At 38.6% G+C, this 21,557-nt stretch overlaps 1 protein-coding gene across 1 annotated transcript in view; it reads right to left on the bottom strand.

Annotated features, from left to right (window-relative positions):
• nkain2 (sodium/potassium transporting ATPase interacting 2) overlaps positions 1–21,557 on the bottom strand; it is a 107,432-nt gene that overhangs the window by 23,838 nt on the left and 62,037 nt on the right. The window contains exon 4 of the mRNA XM_042389555.1: positions 4,821–5,021. Coding sequence (XP_042245489.1) covers positions 4,821–5,021 — 201 coding nt within the window. The remainder of the gene's footprint in view (positions 1–4,820; positions 5,022–21,557) is intronic.

The raw sequence follows: 21,557 nt of genomic DNA, 5'->3' as shown, positions 1-21,557 counted from the left end.
TCAAATAGGCTTCAACTCCCCCGCAACAATGCGATGGATATGCAGGTATAGAGATGTGGATGGCTCGATGAAAAACACAAAATACTACCAAACTGAATATATGTTATATACATGTATTAAATGAAAGTAAGTAACTGTATGACAGAATTAGCAATCTAAAACTTAATATCTAAAAAAAGTAGCATGATTTGATTAAAAAGTAAAAATAAAAGGCAACGTAATGTAGCAAACCATTGATCCTTATTTTTCTTTATTATATCTTATCTGTATTTATTTAGGCAAGTACAAATAGACAACAATTTTAACAGAAAACCTAGCTTGCTGTTTCATTTCTCATGGCATTTGTATTGGGGAAAAAACAAAACAAATATCATCAATATTGTCACATCCTCAATATTGTGATATAATATTTTTGCAAAATCATCCCAGCCCTATCAGAGGCATACTTTTTTGGTCATAAAATAAAAACCTTGGACAAATTTCGACCTAGCTGAAAACCTTATAGATGACACTGTGCCCAAAAGGATAAAGTAGCCCATAAAAATGTAGGGCTACATTTGCCATTTGTTAATGAAATGTCATTAAACTAAAAATAAAAGATTATCATTAGCTTCTTCTACAGTCATCAAGTCCCAAATGCTCCCCTTGTGGAGATTCTGATAACACCTGTAAGTTTTGAAAGGAGCTCAGGGAGAAATTAGTTGAATGTCAAACAGCTGGTGTTTGACAAAGGAAGGAAAAACCTACAGTGTGTTCTGCATAGCCCGAGACCAAAAAAATTCAAGGAAAGCATCACGGGAGGAGACCTTTTAGAAAAGCAAGGACAGACGCCAGGGGAGGGCATGTATAGGTCAGTCACCCAGTGACGTAATTTGTCCTCCACCAAGGAGGAAGGCACTCTGCCTAGTGAGGTTGCATTTTGCCAAAATGGTCGCAGCAGAAAAGTGCTGACGCCACTGCATCATCTCCCTCAAGGTCTGTAACACTTGTAAAACTGAATCAGCTCACAGGTTTATGTACGACCATCCAGCCACGTTATTTAGATCCATAATGACTTCTCTCCCATTTCCTGCTTCTTTAATCTAACCACATTCACACAGTTTATGAGTATTTTATGTTTGCAGAGTTGATGACTATCCGTCTGATAATCTTGGTTCATGCTGAACGCTTCACTCTGTGATGAGACTGTATTCATCTCAAATGAGAAAAAATCCATTACAGCTGCATCATTCTACTGCAGATAAATTGTGCTGTGATGTCACATTCATTGGATTAAGTCTGTTTATGCACTGATGATGATGAACGCTTACACTCAAACAAATGTTTTGCTCCAGTTTCCCCCCACTCCCCTTATGCTCTCTGTAAATTATTTGTGATGAAAATATTTGGCAAGTCAGCCCTGCACTGAAAAATCGCTGTAATGCTACAATCAATAATTATGCCTAATCACTTTCATCTAAATGTGCATGTGCCATTTGATGCTTGTGTAAAACTCTGCATACAGCTTACAGCAACAACAAATTAAGCAAAAATGAAGCAACAACCTCATTCACCCTCGAAGGGTTTGTTTGTTTTCATTTGATGTCACAGTTCTTATATGCCGCCATTTACAATCCTTTGTTGCAAGCTTTTGTTTAATTGTTTCAGGAGTTCCGAATAGTATGAGTACAACCATAAAATGATACGTATTACTTATTCAGCAAATATGGGATTAGTGCTGTAGAGCACAGCAGGTTGCCTTGGTTGACTGACATTCAATTCACACGCATTGTTCTTTCTCTTTTCCTTGATGTATGAATAACGACAGCTATGAAAACCAATCTGGTCCAAGTGCCGCCTCCATGAATATTTTGACCTGAACATGACATCATTGTCTGTGGTCAACGACAACAATGTCACATTCGATTTAGTAAAAGAAAAAGAGAAAATAGAAAACAACACTTCATATCCTGATTGATGACTCATTGATGACACTTTTTTCTCCAGTGATGAATATAGAAACTTTATATTAGATTTTTAATTTAGATTTATACTTTTAATGACTTTACAATGCATCAACAGTTATCATATGATGATTTTACTTTGAACTGATTAATTGACTGAGTGAATAGAACACAGAGTAAGTCTCCCTTTGGTTGTGGCCACTAAAAACCGTGTTGTCCATGAACAGCTTTGGGGTTCACAGTTTCAGTTGCTGCTTTTTTCCTGCATTTGGTATAAATTATGAAATGAGTGAGTTTGTGTGCATTTGAATTTTGTCAGTGACATCATGAAGCATAAAACATTTTGATTATGTTTTTTTTTTTGTGACCTAATAACAGGATCCTGTTCTGTTGGAAGTTTCTACAAGTGCATACTGTAGATTAACTACATTTTCTGCAATACACAAGTTGACTTTTAGATGATGCAAGGTGAGAAGAGGGTCATGGCTGTCTTAAATGTTTATACCTCCTGCTGGTCATAGGCCATTTTGACAGAACTATTTCAACATTTTGGATTTTAACACCAGAAAAATGTGAAGGATATGACCAAATTTGGAGCTCAATATGTTAGACTACGGATACCAATATTGCACGGTAATTAGTTTTAATGTGTTCTTGTGCCTTCCTATAGTACACTTATTCAAGGTTGCTGATGGGTGTAACATCCAGACAAGCAGGCAGAGCTAATGATAATTTTCATCACATGAACTCATAACATTTCATAGTCAAGGTTATTCGACTGTGTGCGGTGGATGTCTGAGTGTACGCAGGTTTCCTTCCCAGCCAAAGACAAAAGCAGGTGATTTCACTGATTAGTTCCTCCACTCCGGTTGAAGTTATGCTAATCACTGAAATTACTTGCAGATATGCACTCTAGACCACGGGGCCAGCAGGAAGCCTCATCTTTGATGTTTTTGTTGTGCAGTGTCATTTAATTAATGATCTGTCTGTGCTATTAGCAGGTAGAATAAAGCTGAAAGAAAAACTGTAATCACTGAAGTCATACTTGCACATTCCCCGACTGTGCTGCAGTCTGGCAGTGATGGCCTACATTTCACTGAGGACTGTCTCGATCTCCCTGGAGATCCCTCCCTCGTCTCTGTTTCCGCTGAGATCCTCATACTGTGCGCCAAATTATGAAGAAACCCCTTTGCAGTTTGGTAAACTAATCTGTCAATTAACCCTTAAGAAATAACACAAATTTGCTGTAACAATCAGACAACAAACCAATCAGCTACTAACATTACAAGACAGTAAATTAGTTTACAATTCAACGTATAAACCACATGAAATATAGTACAAGAACTTGACTAGTATGTTGGGAACCACTGGACAAAGCCTGAAAAAGCTGGAGGAGTAACATGTCATTTCCTTATCTCATGTAAAAGTAATTAACTACGTAATAAGATTTGGTGTGCGGTCAGACCTGAACTTCTACAACATATGAACCTGTATCTCAGTAAACCAGACAGACAGACAGACATTTAGACAAGCAAACCAGTCCATCACACACTCAACTGACCACCCAGCCAAACAAAAACATGCTCTGTTGAAGACCTTGACAGGTGAAATGCCTCAGTGGCTATTCTGACTTCCACACGCTGTCATGACATATCTTCATTTCAGATTTTATTTTTATCCTGTCTTGAAAACTTCAGCCTCACCAGTCACCTTTCCCCCCCCCCCGTCCAGTATCAGTTAACCAGGTAGCAGACGAGTAAACATTCAACCAGTCAGGTTACCGCCTGACTCAAGCGAACCAAAACATAACCCCTCACTTAGTCACCCCGTCGACTGGTTGAACGTATGTTATTAAGAACCCTGACAGCGTTTCCACCAATTACAGTAAACCAGCCAGCCAGTGAACCAGTCAGACTGTAGAGCGTGTGCTCATGAAGCATGACAGTGTTGCCACACACCAATTACAGTGAGACAGTGGTACAGCTGTGTGGTGGCTTGGCACAAAGCCACACTGTAAGTACCACTATCGATCGACGGAGAGACATAGAGAGTACATGAGGAAAGCTAGTGAGAGAGGCAGTCATACTAAGTGAGGGAGGAAGATACAGACCGAAAAAGAAGAGAGGCAGATACACTGAGATACACTCTTTCTCTCTTTCTGTTGGTTTAATGATGCATACACGTCACATAAATGTGCCGGTTTGTTTACTGTGTGTGTATGCATAGGCGTGTGTACACTCCGGAGCTACATTGCAGGGGAGACCGAGATGAAAAGTGACAGGCCTCCCTCATTCCCGCTCTTCATTTCTCTCTCTGCTGTCTCTTCTCATCCTGCTAATCATCACGGTTTGACGGTGCAGGAGAGGAAGAAATACAGAGGGCGAGGATAAGAGACAAGTAGGGGGAAACACAGAGAAAGGGAAATAGTTTTTTGTAACAATGAAACAAGACAGAAAGAGCAAGAGAGAGACATGCAAAAAAAAAATGAGATAGAGGGAGAGTCTCTAAAGCAGCTTATCCAACCCATTCTATGTTAATAAGGGTATGAAGTTATTAACTTAATGGAGCCTTGATGCTTTATTTTACTATAAAACGGATACCACAAAGTTGCACAATCACCCACAATTCCCCTAACTCATAGCAACAGATAAAGAAGTTGGCATGGTTGTAATACACTTTAGAATACATTAAACTTAGTTGAATGTGACATCAAATGAATAATTGCTTTCATTTCAAAGCACTGTCATGAACAAAAGTAGCACCCGCTGCAAGCAACAGGTCACCCCTATAACGGCCTTTTAAGAAAGTAACCCAGATGTAACAGCATGTATACTACACTCCGGTTTGAAATTGCAGTCTAAACTAGAAAGTACTTACAGCCAGGAGTATCTGCAGCGAGGAGTGAGCCACCTCTATGAACTGAAAATCCATCAGGCAGCCAGATATTGATATGTATCGGTGGTCCTCGGGTGCCCAGGAGGGAGGAGGAGTGATGGGTGTCACCCTGCACCCCGGGCCGTTCTCCATCCACCAGGAGCGATGCATGGACAGGTTGAACGTCAGGACAAGGTCAGAGTCCTGGCGAGACAGAGAGAGAGAGAGAGAGAGAGACAGACAGAAAGAAAGAAAGAGAGTTGAATTACCTTCTCAGACATAAGGCGGAGCTGGAACATGAGGGAGGCAGGTTGAATGTCAGGGCAGGGTTTAAACAAGTTTTAATTACAGCCAAACTGTCATACCCAGATCTGAGGGATAGATAGATGGCTAGATAGACGCAGAGAGAAGTAGAGAGAGAGGTAAGAGAACAAATGGTTTGGCTTGAGATAAAAATAGATCTCAGACTTATAATTCCAATGATCTGGGATCACTCAGATTAGATCTGAATCATACACGGGTAGGGTTCTGATAAGGATAATAAAGGAAGGAGTGAGAGACGAATGATGGGAGGAGGCCAGAGAGAGAAGGAAAGAGAAAGGGGAAGGGGAGAGGTTGAGAGAAATGTGGTTTGGAATTAGTGTTCTTTCACACACCAAACACTCTTATTATCATTTTCAGCCTGAGAGAGAGAAGAGGCTTTGTGTCGTGGTGTCATGAGAAGGTAAAATGTCATAGCTAGTAGCAGATTAAAGCAACACAGTTGTGATTTGTTCCCTTGAATTTTTGTTTTTGTCATCTAGCGCCACCAGCAGGTTGATATTTTTGCTTTAGTGTGAGATGTTTCAACTATCGTATGTAAATCCATGAAATTTTGTACACATTCATGTTCCCCACAGGATGAATTGTAACAACTACTTTGTAATAATTACTTTTAATCTAGTGCCATAATCATGTCAAATTTTTTTATGACCGATAGCTGTAAACCAAATGATATTCTTAGCCTCAGCTGTACTTAATGTTTACTGCTAATTAGCAAATGCTAGCATGCTAACACGATAAACTAAGATGGCGACCAACATTATAGCCTGCATGTTAGCATTTTCACTGTGACGTTAGCATGTTGACGTTAGCATTTTGTATGGCCTCACACAGCCGCTATCGTGGCTGTAGAGTCTTGCTGAAATACTGTATGAGACATTTTCTTTACTGTTTGTCCCATTACTGGTAGTGATAACTTAAAACAAGAAAAACTGACAAACAGGGAATAAGTTTTCACAGCAGCAGAGACAGACAGACACCACATACAGTAGCAATGGACCCAAGTTGCAATGTAAAGTATCTGCTTTGGCTCATTTTCAACCCCTTAATTTTTAAAAGTCTGCAAGATGCACAATAAATCTGTTATGATAGTCGTCTTGGCTTAAATAATGCACATATTAATGACTCTACTTAGCAAGGAAAGACATAGATCATTTCACAGACAGGGCTGCAAACCACACTGACACACACAGACGCACTAACCCACACGCCTACAAACACACTGACACACACACGTTTTGCTCTAGCACTGCTTTGCTATTAGCTGAATTAAAAAGCCTTAATGCCTTTGTTAAGGACAAATCAAATTCATTACATAAGGCTCTAGTTCTTACAGCTGTAGAGTTTATGCAGTATTTTAATGTGTCCAGGTAGGATTTTAAGTAGGACATGAAGACAGTAAGGTTGGGTTTCTGTTTTGCAAATTTGCTGGCGTGTATATAAAATTTTGCTAATAAATAAATAAGATTAATAATATACATTTTTCTTGACAGGCATTTCATCAGCAAAAAAGCAAATTAAATAAATTCAATTTTGGGTTTAAGTTGAGTATCTAATATTCTGTTTAAAAACAGATTAAGGTCCCAAAAAAGATGAGTTGTTGTTTCATCTGTGTGGTGACAGAAGGAACAAAGAGGGTCAACATTTATTTAACTAACTGAATTAAATGGATAACACCTGTGCAATATTTTCATAGACACCTCTCGCACCTTATTTGAAACAAAAAATAAAAACCTCTGTAAAAAACATGTTTTTTTCTAGTCTATACCAATATACAGATTATATCAAACAAATACTGAAGCAGGTTTACTAATTGTGCCTCTCCGGATTATTGCCCTTATACATTTATTATTATTTTTTATACTTTAAAAAGGATCTTAATTCCTCATGTATTGTCTATACTGGGCTTTGTTCAGCTTGAAAATGGCCTGGTTAACTTCAAAGGACGCACAGGACAACTCGCTCTTCTTTTCCTCTTTTTATCTTCAATTCACTTTGCTTTGTTTGTTTTGTTACAGTCCAGTTTTTTGCTTTTAGTAAAAGTTATTGGCAGTAGAGTTAGTCAGGCTGATAACCTTTAAAGAAAATCAAAGCGGAGACGTACAAATTATTATTTTATATATTTTATTTTATATTATTATTATCTTACTATTATATATTTATTCTGGTGGAGAATGCTCTTTAAAAACATGCTGAAAGCAAAAATGAGTCAACTAATTTTCTGTTGTGATGCATCTTTTTACCAACATATCAGAAAGTGTATTAGTTTCTTGTATTTATATATCAAAAACCTATTCTTTTTTATTCCTAGAAAGCTGTGCATCTTCAGAGGTTATCTTGTAGTGTTATTGATATGGTAGATAAATAAAATAAACCTAAATTCAAAGTACATTTTCTTAAAGATATATATTTTTTAGCATTTTGCCTTTATTTGACAGTCAGTGGAGAGAGACTGGGGTACACGCAACAAGTCCCCTGGTTGGGAGTTGAACCATGGACGTTGCGGTTACGTGGTATGCGCCTCAACCATTAGGCCACCAGGGTGCCCCTCAAAGTACATTTTCACTGGGACTAACTGTTGGAATAAGGGGTTAAATAGTCATAAATGAGAGGAAGCTCTCTCATTTTCAACAGAAAGCACTTCACCAGTACTGTAGGGCTTAATGTGACTTATTCTAGTGATGAACACAAATGGCAGATCTTTAAATAGAGCGAAAGAGATTCTCCATCAACACCCGAGTCAACAGAGGAGTTGAAAAGTGTCTGCTTCTACACTGTATCACATTTTGTCTTTATCTTTACCTGTTCCACTTATCCTCCCACCACATCCTCACTTGACTCCATCACCTCCCTCCATATTGTTCATTCTCTTACTGAATTTTCTTTCTTGTTCTCCTCTCTATTAATTTATAGTGGGGTCTTTCTTTCCTCTCTCTCCCCCCTCCCCCTTTTTCCCCCTCTTTTTCTTCCTTGGCCTCTCTCTATTTCAGCGTAATGAGTAAATGCCTCATTAGCAAAGAGCTCTGATTAATGCCATCTCCCCTTGTTGTGCTCCTCTTTTTAATGAGTAAAATCTCTCTAAATGTCTCTCTTGCTCCCTCTCTGCCATCACTCTGTCTCTTACTGTCACTGCCTTGCTCCTTATCTTTCTCCCTTTTTCTTCCTTTTTTTTATCTCTATTTCCTTCTTGCACCTCTTTTCTGTTTTGCTCTTGTTTCTCTGCTCTCACTTTCTCTTGCTCACTGTTAAATAGGGATGGGAAAGGGGGGCAATAATTATTTCAGTACAGCCTCTATCAGTGCTTTTCTAATGAGCCTCTTGAACAAACACACACACACACACACACACAAAAACACACACACACAAACACACACACACACAGACAAACACAGACAAACACACATAAACACAAAAGTAATTATCAGTGAAAAGCTGAATTTGGCAAAATGTCATCCAGACCAAGCAGGATGCACTGCTATCTGCAGTATTCTCTCACTTTGTGAAAACAGGCATAAAATGAAGAATGTATCCGAACTCGGCCAAGCTGTTAGTTTGGCAAGTAAGTTAGGAGAACAAAATAAGCTGCAACTTTATTAAAACTAAACTTAAACTTGAGAAAAGACACAGCGGCATCAATTAATTTATACAAAGCTTTAGTACTTGAAACAGCACAGAGAGCTTTAACAATAAAAAAATGAGCAATCTTGCCAGTAAAAAGTTAAGGTAGAGAGACCGATAGTAATAAGAAAAAGTAGGCCTAACTCTAAACTTTGCTCAAAGTTGTGTAGAAATTGCTAGTTAGTTTCAACATTTCTATATATTCTACATATGCGCATATATCCTCTTTCTTGCAGACAGTTACTGTAAATGAGAAGACCCCTGTATGCTATCAGTAGCTATCGCCGGCAGATGGTTAGCTTAACTTAGCACAAAGACTGAAAACAGGCGGAAACTAGCTAGTCTGGCTCTGTCCAAACGTAACAAAATCTACCTACCATCACCTCTAAAGCTCACTAATTAACACATTTGCTCTTGTTTGTTTAATCAGTATAAAATCCAAAGCATAAAAACAATTTGTTGTTGCTGGTAGGCATATTTTATTACCTTTGGAAAGAGAAAGCTAACTGTTTCCCTGTTTCCAGTCTTGCTAAGCTAAGCTAACTGGTTGCTGGTGGTGGCTTCATATTGAGTGTAGAGACATGAGAGTAGTATTCATATTCTCATCTAATTCCCTGCAATAAAGGGAATAAGTGTATTTCATAAAATGTTGAACTACTGCTTTAAACTCTGTTGTACATGCACTGAAGCTACGTCAGCGTCTATGAGGTTTTTATTATCTGGATCGATATAAAACACATCTAGCGACAAAATGGATCTAGAAATGCAAGGTACACTTCTCTTCTCCTTTTGTGTTTAACTGCCTGAGGATGCTGCGCGTAAGTTCATTGGGGTTACAGAGTCTGTAATATAGCTTAGAACTAGACTTATAAAAACGTATAAAAACGTATTATCTCCTTTCTATTCATCCAGCAGCGGTGAGCCACCACAACAAGCACTGACCACCGCAGATGTAAAAGATGTGATATTTTAGTCCCGACAATAGTAGATAGTGCTTTTGTAATAAAACATTTTCCATATATGAAGCGATTTTTTTTTTCATAACTTGCACAAAAGATATAAAGGCAAAACTCAAATTGCTCCATACTCATGAGCAGAATACAAAGCAATTAAATTGCAGCTGTGTGGCATTGATGTATTGATTTTATATGGTGGAATTTATTTAGCATTGCAACATTTAACCTACTAGGATGATGAAGCCATAGCTCCAAAATAATCTTGAGGTATTAATCTGTCTGGTGATGAATGGGCTGCTTGTCTTGCAATCTGAAGCGAAAAATATTAGCTAGACTATTATTAATATTTCTAACGTGTACGAGTTCCTTACTGGGCGCCATCTCTGACAGTCTTTCTCTCTCTCGCTCTCACACACACTCACATAAAAACACACAATCTATAATTTCCAGTGTGCCAGTTGAGGATCATGCACTCATGCTCTCAGGTCTTTGTCTCTGACTGTGGGCTAGTGCCGCTTCAATGAACCACATCTGTTTTTCTCTGCCTTTCTCTTCACCTCTCTCCCTCTTTTTCTGTCTCCACCCTTCTCTCTCTCTCTCTCTCTCTCTTTTTCTCTCTCATAATTTCCCCTCAATTTCCCATCTCTATTTTCCTTTGTCCTCTGCTCCCAAGAGATGGAGGGATGGAGGGGGAAAAAGACCTTTCAGACTGGTCTTTCCTCTGATGGTCTGATAGTCAACAAGGAGGGAGTTATGTGCTATGAATACTATCTGGATGTAAATCTCAGCATACTTTACTTATTTAAATTAAAAACACAATCTGGCACAAAAAAAAAAAACTCAGTAAAAGCTTAAAGCTTTGGCAGAATGACAAAAAAGGACACTTGGCGATGAAAAGTTTCACAACATGGTGTCCAATTCTGATTAAAGCAGATATAATGTAAAGAAAACATGTTTTCCATCCAGTTACTGTGGAGGTGGAGCTAGGAAACTGAAAATGGATGGATGGATGGATGGATGGATGGAGTGCCTGTTTTTCCTCCCTCCTTTTTGCTTCAGCATCTGCTCCCTGGACACAAACATGCACACCTTATAACACACACAGACTCACATTTAATCTAACACCTTTTTGCATCCTCTAAACATTACAATCCAAGCTCTAGCAGTCATGTAGTGAGGCAGAAAGAGAGACAACCAGACCCACAGTAAATAAATACAGTTTGATGTTCTGACAAACAACAACAGTCAGTCAGACATTCAGCCCAACCAGCAGCCAGACAGAAAGATCAGCAGATCATCAAACTAAAGGGCAGAAAACCAGGGAGGGGACAATATTAGCTTTATTCTTGCTAAAGTCAATTTTTCACTCTATTTAACCGAACCTCTATTTCTATCAATGGCTCCATTCCCGTTTCTATCATTTTCTTTCTCGCTGCTGTGCCTCTCGGTGTCGCTCTGTCTGTGTTATTTCACACCAATATCATCAGTCACGGTGCATCTCCCTACATTGTTTTGCTGTGATTTCCCGTGGGTGTTAGATGAGGCCTTAACCCATAATGCCTAAAGCACTTCTCTCCCATCAGATTGGTTGGGGGTGTTTGGGAATTGTTTGTGGGTGTGTGTGTGCATATGTGCTGGGTGTCCCAGTAGACATGAAGTCCATATCCTGACCCTGACCTTAACAACACCAAACTCATTACCATCTCTAAGCAAATGCCTCAACATAACCATTTTAACCCTTCTGATCTTTCAGATTGGTGGGCCAATTATAGTGCTTCTACCCGTACCCCAGGTGGGATCCACAATTGCATGGAGGAGGAGGGGGTGCTAATTCGAGCTTTCAGTGGGTTAATTAGTTTTTTGAAAAGCCACTAGCCACACCTTAAGCAATAAATCAGAAGTCTAGCAAATGAGGGCTGGTGTTTTACTTCTCTATATTAAAATATGAATGAAAAATAGAGGAATTTCTACAGACCTGAATAAAGCAGCTGCAAGTTTAAGCTGCTCTAATCAATATTTCTATATTAACGATGTGAAAGGTGCTGGTTCCCCTCAGCTTTACGGGACTTAATAGCATCTTTCAACCCATTGTTTTGATTTTACGCAACATTAATGCTGAGGTTCATTCTCACTGCTCCCTTCAATTTCGTTTCCAGCTGTTTTCAGTGAAAAACCTCTGATAAACTGATGATACGCTGCCTGCCAAGCACCAAACAAAAAACAGATGAGGTTCACAACTAGCTGGTGAACATAGTTGAGCATTTAGCAGCTAAAGAGCCAGATTTTTCCCTCAGGAGTTGATGAAGACCAAAACAGGGCTAGAACAAGAGTGAATATTGGATTTACATTTAGAGCTACAACTATTAATCGATCAGTTGATCAACAGGAAATTAATCAGCAACTATTTTGATAATCGAATAATGGTTTCAGTCATTGTTAAGAAAAAATCCTCCAAATTTTCCAGTTCAATCTTCTCATATGTGACAATTTACTGTATTTCTTCGTCATATATGAAAATGAATTGAACATCTTGTGTTGGACTGTTTAAGACATCACCGTGGCCTTCGAGAAATTGTGAATGCAATTTATTCACTATTTTTTTAAAACATTTCTTTCAATCTAAAAGATTAATTGATGATAAATCCAGAAAATAATTGCAGCCCCACTTGCGTTTTTCGGTTGGTCAGAAACACGATTCAAAATGAATGCTAATGTTGCAAATGTTTTTGCTGGATTAGTAAATAGGCAATTGTTTGCTTACTCATTTGCCATATTAACTTTATTTGGTAATTATATGTCAACATTGTGTTTACAGGTTGTTACGCTGCCCCCAAGTGGCCAAAAAATCAGCCAATGCAGGTTAAAAGAAACATAGGACTAACATACTAGATCAAGTTAATGAGGCAATAAAAAAATTGTACTTTCTGAGTTGATCTGGGAACATGGAGACAGGAAAGAAGGTCAAATGGGGAAAGAAATGCAAGAGGTAAGCTAAAACTTATTTGGAAGACAAAATAAAGACAAAAACGTTAACAGCCTTGATGAATGTGGTGATGTCACCATGTTCACTGATTTATGTAACTACTTTGCTCGGTAAAATGTTTTCATGACCATAACCAGAGAAATGAAGGTCAAAACTACCAAATAAGACTAAAATTGTAATGAACTACAGTTTTTGTTTAATGTTTCAATCAAAACCCCTTCCTTTATTAAACCAAAACTCAAGAAGTACACAATAATTGGGTTTTGTGGTATAGGCACTTTCTTGTAGCATGTACAATAAACATCACTGCTAACACAGCCAGAGTAAATCTATTACAATCAACGATTTAAATTAACACCGACCACCATCCAAATCCAGGAGCAAGTTTGATTGCGGCAGGCAAGTCAGTCAAATCCATTATCTACTGCGGCATACAGCCAATCTATGTTCAATCAGCTTGTTTTATTTTAACAAGTAAAACCTAACTCTTGTCATTGCACATGAAACTATACAATAACAATGAATAATCAAATGGAATCATCAGTAATAATAGCTCATAGCTACAGTGATAAAATTGGCTGGTTGGATTGTCTCACCAGAGGCATGTTGATGAAAAAAGGCAATTTCATGCCATGATTTCAACAAATGCATTCATTGATCAAACACAGTCAGGGCTGATGCATTAACTCAGTGAATCAGGGTGGATGTTTTAACTAGAACGTCTATGATTAAATGTGTGGGATCCTCTCATTCATCGTCTCAATCGGTGGTGCTGAATGAATACTAAGGGCAGCAAAATTAAGTGACTATTAGCATTCAAACTGGCCCCAGCAATCTGTTTTTTTACTTTCTTCGGGGATTAATTGGGTGGTTTGTGGTTTGATTTACTGTCACATTTCTTCTACGATCTATTCCGCAGTAAAAAGCTTACCCTGCACTGACAATAGCAACTATTGATGTTGATATGAAAATTATATGAAAGGCACATATCTGATTTTCTTCTGTTCCGCTAGATAAGCAATCCTATCTTCCTTGCTTTACCTTCCCGTGTTATTCTACTTTTTCTTCCGTTGTCCCCTTTTCTTTATCCTCACTGCTTCCCCCCCTCTCCCTTGTCTTTCCTCTCCTGAAAGGGACACTGATTCACATGCGACCTCATCCCAAAACATGCCGTCTTTTGTTGCTCCCATCATACCTCCGTCTGTCTAAACCTCTCCATCTCTCTGTCAGCCTCCTTTCTCTACCCCCAATCTTTCAGTCTTCTTCTTTAGTTTCTCCCCCTTTTCCCTTCTCTCCATCTTTCAGTTTTATCTCTCATTCTACCACTTTCCCTGCGGTCACTCCTCACTCTCTCTCTCTCTCTCTCTGTCACCACACCACTGTGTGTTTGCACACTGAAATTAGACGCCCGGACAGATATAAGATTCAAAAATGAGAATTGAGTCTTTTTAGATTTGGTGAATGCGCATGTGTGAGTGTGTGCGTGTCCCTTATGTTTTCTTGTAACTGATATAAGGGATGACAGGTTCTCCAACAACTACTGGTAGAACAGACACCAACACATGCACACACTTTCACACATACAGTATGCAAAAAGCATGCGGGACAACTCTCCCACACAGCATACCACCCCCGCAGTAAATGACTGACAGCTGAGAGTGGTGTATGCGTGTATCTATGTGTCTGTATCTGTGTGTCATCTGACGCCCAGAGGGTGGCTGCATCTTTTATATGACACAGTGGACTACTGACAAGTTAGCTGTCTAAGACTGCGTGTATGTGTGTGTCTATGTCTGACATAGCCTACTTACGGGGACAAATTTCAGACGAAAGACCAGTTAATTGGGGATGGCTTGTCCAATTGGGGACAAAAGCCGTGTCCCCATTTGGGAAAAGCTGATTTTTGGGTCAGTGGTTAAGGTTAGGGTTATGGTAAATCTCAAGGAAATTAATATAAGTCTATGTAATGTCCCCAAAAGTGACCTAACTAAGTGTGTGTGTGTCTCTGTGTGTGTGGAAGAGTTGATGTGAATGTGCTCGTGTGTGTGTTTGGGGTTTTTTTTGCAACATGGTGACAGTTCTCTCTCCATAGGCTCCTCTCCAAATCTGTCAGGGATGCCACATCAGAAATCTTTTTAAAGATTAATTTTGTGACATTGCTGCTATATTAGATAGTGCAGTGGGGAGTGACAGGAGGGATGGGAGTGTGACAGACTGATATATGGTATGAATCTCTGGCTTAAACTCAAATTATTGTCAGGACAGGATGTACACCTTATCTTGCCTCTGGGACTCCACAGGGGCCTTATGGAAGGCAATGATACACATAAGATAGAAAGTCCCATCAAACATAAACAGCTGAAAAGGCCAACATGTCTCAACAAAACTGGTGATGACACAATTTATCAATCAGTTGAAAATGTAATACTTTTTTCACTTACTGTAATACTCGCAAGTAAATATACTAAACATTTTCTGGTTACAGCTCCACAGATACAAAGATTTATTTTAGTAATTTTAATGGTCTGGGTATACTTGAAAAAAACTAGTTTGTACAACATCTAGTCTGAAGACATCCAAATGCCAAAGTGTTTTACAGCCATTTCAAATGGCTACACTCATAGGTAGGGTGGAAAGCCAGCCATTTTAGGGAGAAGCGAGACGTGATAATCGTTCAAATGGGGATCATTGGGGAATCAAATGGGGTCTCTTCTCAATAAAATTCATTGTGTTGCACTTGGTTGTAGAGAAGGAAGTACTTGAATGAAAGAGGAATTTAAGAGAGAAATCCTGCCTACTTTCTCCTCAGCATACCTGTTGCTTGAGGGGGGGCTTACTTGTCGGATTGTCAATTTAAGAAAGTTGAAAAATTGTCAGATTCAACCACCCCTGCAAAATCCAATGTCGACATGGTTTGGGGGGGAGGGGTTTCAGATGGTGTTTGACCATCTGACAAGCACACTTCAGTCTTAAGGCACTTGACATATTTGCTTTTAATCAATACGTATGTGTAGTGAAGCAGCTGTGATAAAAGTGACACTGAAATTGTGATAAAAATAATCTTGAGGTTACTATACTGTAAATATTGACAACAGAGTAGAAAAAGTGGCAGTGACACCATCATAGAATATTTTCTCTTAAAGACCTTCCACCACTGTCTTCTGCTAGCATCCAGATATATACTGCCCCCATTGTTCATGTGCTTAATTGCTTGTGGACATGTGATCATTTCTGAGGATGTACACCACTGATGCTCTGAAGGAACGCGGGATATGGCATTTGTTATTATTTGTGACATTATAGACAAAATAATTGACTGTCAACTGATGTTTCCAACGTCAAGAATCGACCATTAAGCTCAACTTTTTTATGTCTGCCTTCATGAGAAGTCTGGGTAGACATTCAGACAGAATACAGTGTTGTTTTAAATGTAAGGGGCTGTGTTGGTGTAGGTGGTTCATAATACAACGAGATAGGATTTTATATCCATGATGACCGGTTATTTTATCTTCCATTGCGACATCAAAGTAAAGTGTGCTTGCATGTATTTGATTGGCCAACACAGCAACTTGCTGGATGATGTTGTATAGCGCCAGGTCCAATTTCCTTTTGCCAGACAAATCTGTGTTTTTTAGCCAGAGCCCTCTGTACTGTTAACACAGTGGTCTCTTTTAGGATGAGGGGGCTGTGTTTTTTCATTCAGTGCTGTCTAAAAACAGCCTAAAAGGTGCTCAGACTCATGGAAAGTTTGCACATCTATATTCCCATGGCACTTGAGCTCAGTCTGCTGAGTGATACAAGTACTGTGTGATACAGTCAAAAGCCTCAGAACAAGTGAACCTCAAGTTGAGATTATTTCGCCAACTGCTGTTTCCAAGGTCACGATCAAAATAACTGATGAATTAACAAAAGTGATTTACAGCCAACTGTGAGTTACAGCCCTACTGTGCGTGTGGGAAAATATCAGTGACTCATCGTTGACATGCAACATGTTCCTCATGATGTCCTGTTAACTCTGTGTCATGATGTCTCATCGAACTCACTTTATCATCATCTCAATCGCGATGATCTGTCTGTCCATCTGCCTGACTTCAGGAGTTAAAACTGACACATGGCGTGGTGTTTTTGGGGTTTTTTCCACAGACAGGGGGCCCCCTTACAGGGCTAAATGACTATATTTTATTATGGAACTTTTATCTTATATTTTAGGTTAACTCATCTGCCTGTCAGACTGATTTAGTTTACATTAGTTTATCATTGGTTAGATAGTGTAGTGAAAGTTCCTGTTGGAGGAAATACGTTAAGTCTTGCCCCTCTCCACACTACGCAATGAGGAAAAAGTTGATGAGAGCAGTAAGAGAAGAGTGTGGAGTGAGTGTGAAACTTTGTAGATATTAAAAAGTGTAAAAAGTTAATAAATGTGAGACGGCGGACATGTCGAACTGCAGGGACAGTGTGTGTATTCCATGAGGAAATGTGTGAGCTACATCTATTACATTTTACTTCTGTGAGATATTACAGTGTTGACCTGAAGTTAAAAGGAAATTCCTGTGGTGTTTACTCTGAATGAAAAATCTGTATGTAAAATGTAGCTCATTTATTTTATTTCACTAATTAAGTGCTTTTGCACTGTGTCATAATGGTGTTATGTGCGTAGCAGCATAACAGTTCTAGTTCATACTGCTAGTGTGATAAACAATTTTACTTGTGCATAAGCAGATAATATAGAAGTGAGAGCAATTAAATGTTACTTCTATTATAAAAAGACATTAATGTTGTGTACTGTACCTCAGTCTATGGTTTAAAATACAACAAATTCATGTGAAATTTCTAAAGTATTTCTAAAATGTTGAAATGGTTAAAAGGTGTAATCATGATTCATGATTGATGTTAAAAAGAGGACAAATAGTTCATAAAAGAAGATACTGTACAGTTAAAGCTATTGAACTCATTTAAATGCTGTTATGTTATAGTGGCATATTGAGAGTTTAATGATGTGTTGATTTAGTGTGACCACAGATAATGGAGACTTGACCTTGAATAATAGACCTGTTGTTACACAGGCTCAGTTTTTGAGACTCCCAGAGGATACTGTGCCTTGGACCTTGGATTCTGGATTGACGAAGGAGATGGTGAGCCATCATTTGTACTTCATCTACCTGGAGAAACCTGTCCTTCACCCCCTTATGTGGTGAAACTGGTGTGGTAGGAATGTATTACAAGCCCTGTAATCCCTTTTCTTTTATTACCGGGTGCAAAACTGACTGAATCTGACCTAAACACTGAATAGACTGACTACAACTAAGGACTGAGGAAACTTGAACATACCAAAGAACTGAACTTTGTTACACCATGAGGGATACTGCTTTAGAGGAACTAAGGACATCTATATGGTTTATTAAGTCAAGTCAAGTCAAGTCAAATTTATTTATATAGCACATTTCATACAGCAAGCGTTAACTCAATGTGCTTAAAAACAAGTAAAGATCATAAGAGCTTGAATTGGTTTAAGTTATGTCTGTTATTAGTTTTAACAGTATGTTTATTTGCTGAAATATTGTGGAGAAATAAGGGTTCGATAGGCCTGCTGTGAAACAGTTTCATTGCACCTAAAGAAGGTATATTTCTTTTGTTAAAAATGGCAGCTTAGGCTGTATCATTTTATTTTCTTACAAAAGAAAGTTTTAATACAATCATCTATTGAACCTAGCCTCTGGCTCCAGCTACTGATTGAATCTTTTACTTATCTTCAACCCCTCCCTACAAGCTTAGACACTGGTCCAATATTCATTTAACTACCCTGCGGTCGTTAGGCGTTGCAGGAGTTACATAACCAAGCATCCTCAGTGGTCTTGCCATATCAATATCAATCATGAGACTGGCCAGCGGCTGTCCTATGATGACATCATTGATGACTTTGCTTCTAAAAAAATCCAGGAGGCAAAAGATTTGAAGATGGTGATGTTGATGTTAACGATGTAGCTAAGTAGCCTTTGGTCTCATTTATATGCATATGGAATATGATGCAGATTTGGTGTGTATTCATGAGTGCTTGAAATCTCTAATATGATGTCTAAACATATGAAAATTTGATTACATTAATGTAGAATGTGAAGACTGGCCTCTAAGTATTTACATACATAACTGACAGTCTGATCAGCACCCCGATAAACTAACACTGCTGCCGGCACTGGGGATGCCTAATCTGGATATCAGGTCTATTCATGGATAAAACAGGGTGTTGGCACTGGAAAATTACATCAAAGCTACAGTACAAATCCAAGAGTCATTGATAACGAGGCGTAAATCAAAGTAAGGCTGATTCTCTGCCTCTTTCATATGCAGAAAGATGTCAGATCTGTGTAATGAAGAAAAATGGAGTCTGTCGCATTCACTTTTTGTCCAGTGACCCCAAAGTAATGGCCCGAGGGTATGAAGTAATGTATTAAATTGGCACTGAGTGCTGGCCAATACATAAAGCCTTGAACTATGAATTGCTATTGACCATAAATAGCAGTGCCATCTTGACAGGGACACATTTCACCAAGTCTTGACTTTGGAAATATAGGGGGAGAGTGAATGAAAAGGAAGTGAGAAGGTGAAGAGAGGAGAAGAGCGAGATGGAAGAGGAGCACGGGACAGATCCACATGACACTTTGCAAAACAACTTGAAAAAGACTTGATTATAGGGTGAGCAGAGGGAGAGGAGGGGTGAATTACATGAAGATGAAGAGAGCGAGGCACAGGAGGGGGGAGTTAGAGAGACCACAGGAAAGAGGGAAGTGGCACCAGAAAGCAAAAGAGAGGGAGACTGAGAGATTTTCATTTATATTGCAGTATTCTTGAAGCACAGAGCACACCATCATTACCCTTATCAAACACCGCCGAGTTATTCTGATCCAGTTGGCAGGATACATAAGCTGGAAAAACGTGTCACTATGGTACTTACTTATCTTGCTCTTTGATTTCTATCGAAAGTATGCATTTTTTTCATTTGTGACCTAAATCTAAACTTTTTGCTGGGCTGTCATGATGTTAGATTTCAATCTTTAACTTATTTGGGTATCTCTGCAATCAAGTATATAGTGTTTCACTGTTGCCTCTAGAGTGACTGCTTTGGCCTGGCACGGGGGGAGGGGGGGGCAAAGTTAAATTTTAGTCTCATGTTTTTTTTAATTTTTGTTTTTCTGAGGCTTTTCGCTACCTTTGATGTACAAATCTACCATGGTGACTGGTGTTCTTGTCTATCACAAGGTTTTAGTGTTCACTAAAATACTGTTTACTGTAGCTTATACCTTGAGATGAGCAACTAAAATGTCAGATAACATTAATGCAGCGATATTCCTTTAGCAAATATCCAGGGCTCCAAACATAGATTATTTTCATTATCATTATTCATTATTATTATTAGTTATTTGGTCCAAAATGTCAGAAATGGTGAAAAATGTTCCCAACAGCCCAATATGATGTCCTCAAATGTTTTATTTTGTCCACAACCCAAAGATATTCAGTTTACTGTCATAAAGGACTAAAGAAACCAGTAAATATTCACATTTAAGAAGCTGGAATCAGAGAATTTGGACTTTTTTACTTTAAAAAGTGACTCAAAACAATTAAGTGATTATCAAAATAGTTGCAGATTAATTTAATAGTTGGCAACTAATTGATTGATCAACTCATTACACCTATTAGTCTGTAAACACAAAAGCTAGCCCACAATGACAGCCTGAAAATACACATTTTGATGTTATATCCACATCCACAGCCCTTGATAATGTTATGTTAGCTTACTTTTAAAAAAAATAAATGTTAGCATGCTGACCTGCCTCTTTGCATGTTGTCCTGTTACATTATTTTGTCCTCAAACAGCTAACGTTAGCTAACATTACTGAGAGAAATAGTATTACTGAAATAAGATGCCGCTTATTACGGCAACAGATGAAGCGTGCAGCTAATCAACCTCTGAAGAGGAGATATGTTTGGACAGCAGAGGATACTATTTAACCGGCATAATCGGGATCACAATGTATGATTGCACAGAAGCACGCAGGTCATTGAATATGACTGCATTAAAACAGTAATTAGTCTTTCAGTTTATCATTTCATTTTTATTCATTGATGAAAATTGGAGTACATTTCATCATAGGTCTTGTTTTCACTTTGTTGTTTTATTTTACTCTCAATTTCACTGCGGAAAAGGGACATTTCAAATATTTCTGTCACAGTTTTTGGATTTAACACAGTAGTAAAATGGTTCTTTGTTCCGTCCTCCCAATAGAGCATAAATCTAGTTTTGTCATTGTTTGGTGTGTTTCTTTGTACCAAACTGAGTGGCAACAATCACAGACACAGCCATACTTGTTTTACACGTGGTCCAGTGAAATAATAGCCCTCAGGTCAGTAAACAAGGCCTGGAACTATAAGTGATGGATTTGTATCTCATACAACAGCTGGTGAATCCAGGCAAAAAGGAAAGCGGGTGTTTGTGACTCCCCTCTCCCTCAGTAAATGGGTCAAGGTTAATGTGCCCTTGAGCGAGGCACACGTAAATTATTCTCGTCATAAAAACAAGCTGTTCAGCGTCTGGTTTAACTGTGCTTACCTCTGATTGGTCAGCAGGTAATGATAAAGGTGTCGCTAATTAACTGGCTGCCTCACCCTCGTTAGAAACCAGATGTTTTGATTCTGGTCAGGAGAGCCAAAGCCTGTTAAGAACAGCTTTTATTCTAATGAAACGAGAAGAGTTATTAAGCTTATATAAATGTAATAGAATATAAATGGTACACTAACATTTGAAGCATTATTATGCTACTTTTCCAGATGTTTCTAACTTGCTCTCTACCGTACCGGTGTTGTATTTTC

The sequence above is a fragment of the Thunnus maccoyii genome, chromosome 17, assembly GCF_910596095.1.
Source record: "Thunnus maccoyii chromosome 17, fThuMac1.1, whole genome shotgun sequence".
In the NCBI taxonomy this organism is placed as follows: Eukaryota; Metazoa; Chordata; class Actinopteri; order Scombriformes; family Scombridae; genus Thunnus; species Thunnus maccoyii.
The sequence above is the reverse complement of the archived record's forward strand: the minus strand, read 5'-3'. Positions and strand labels throughout refer to the sequence as shown.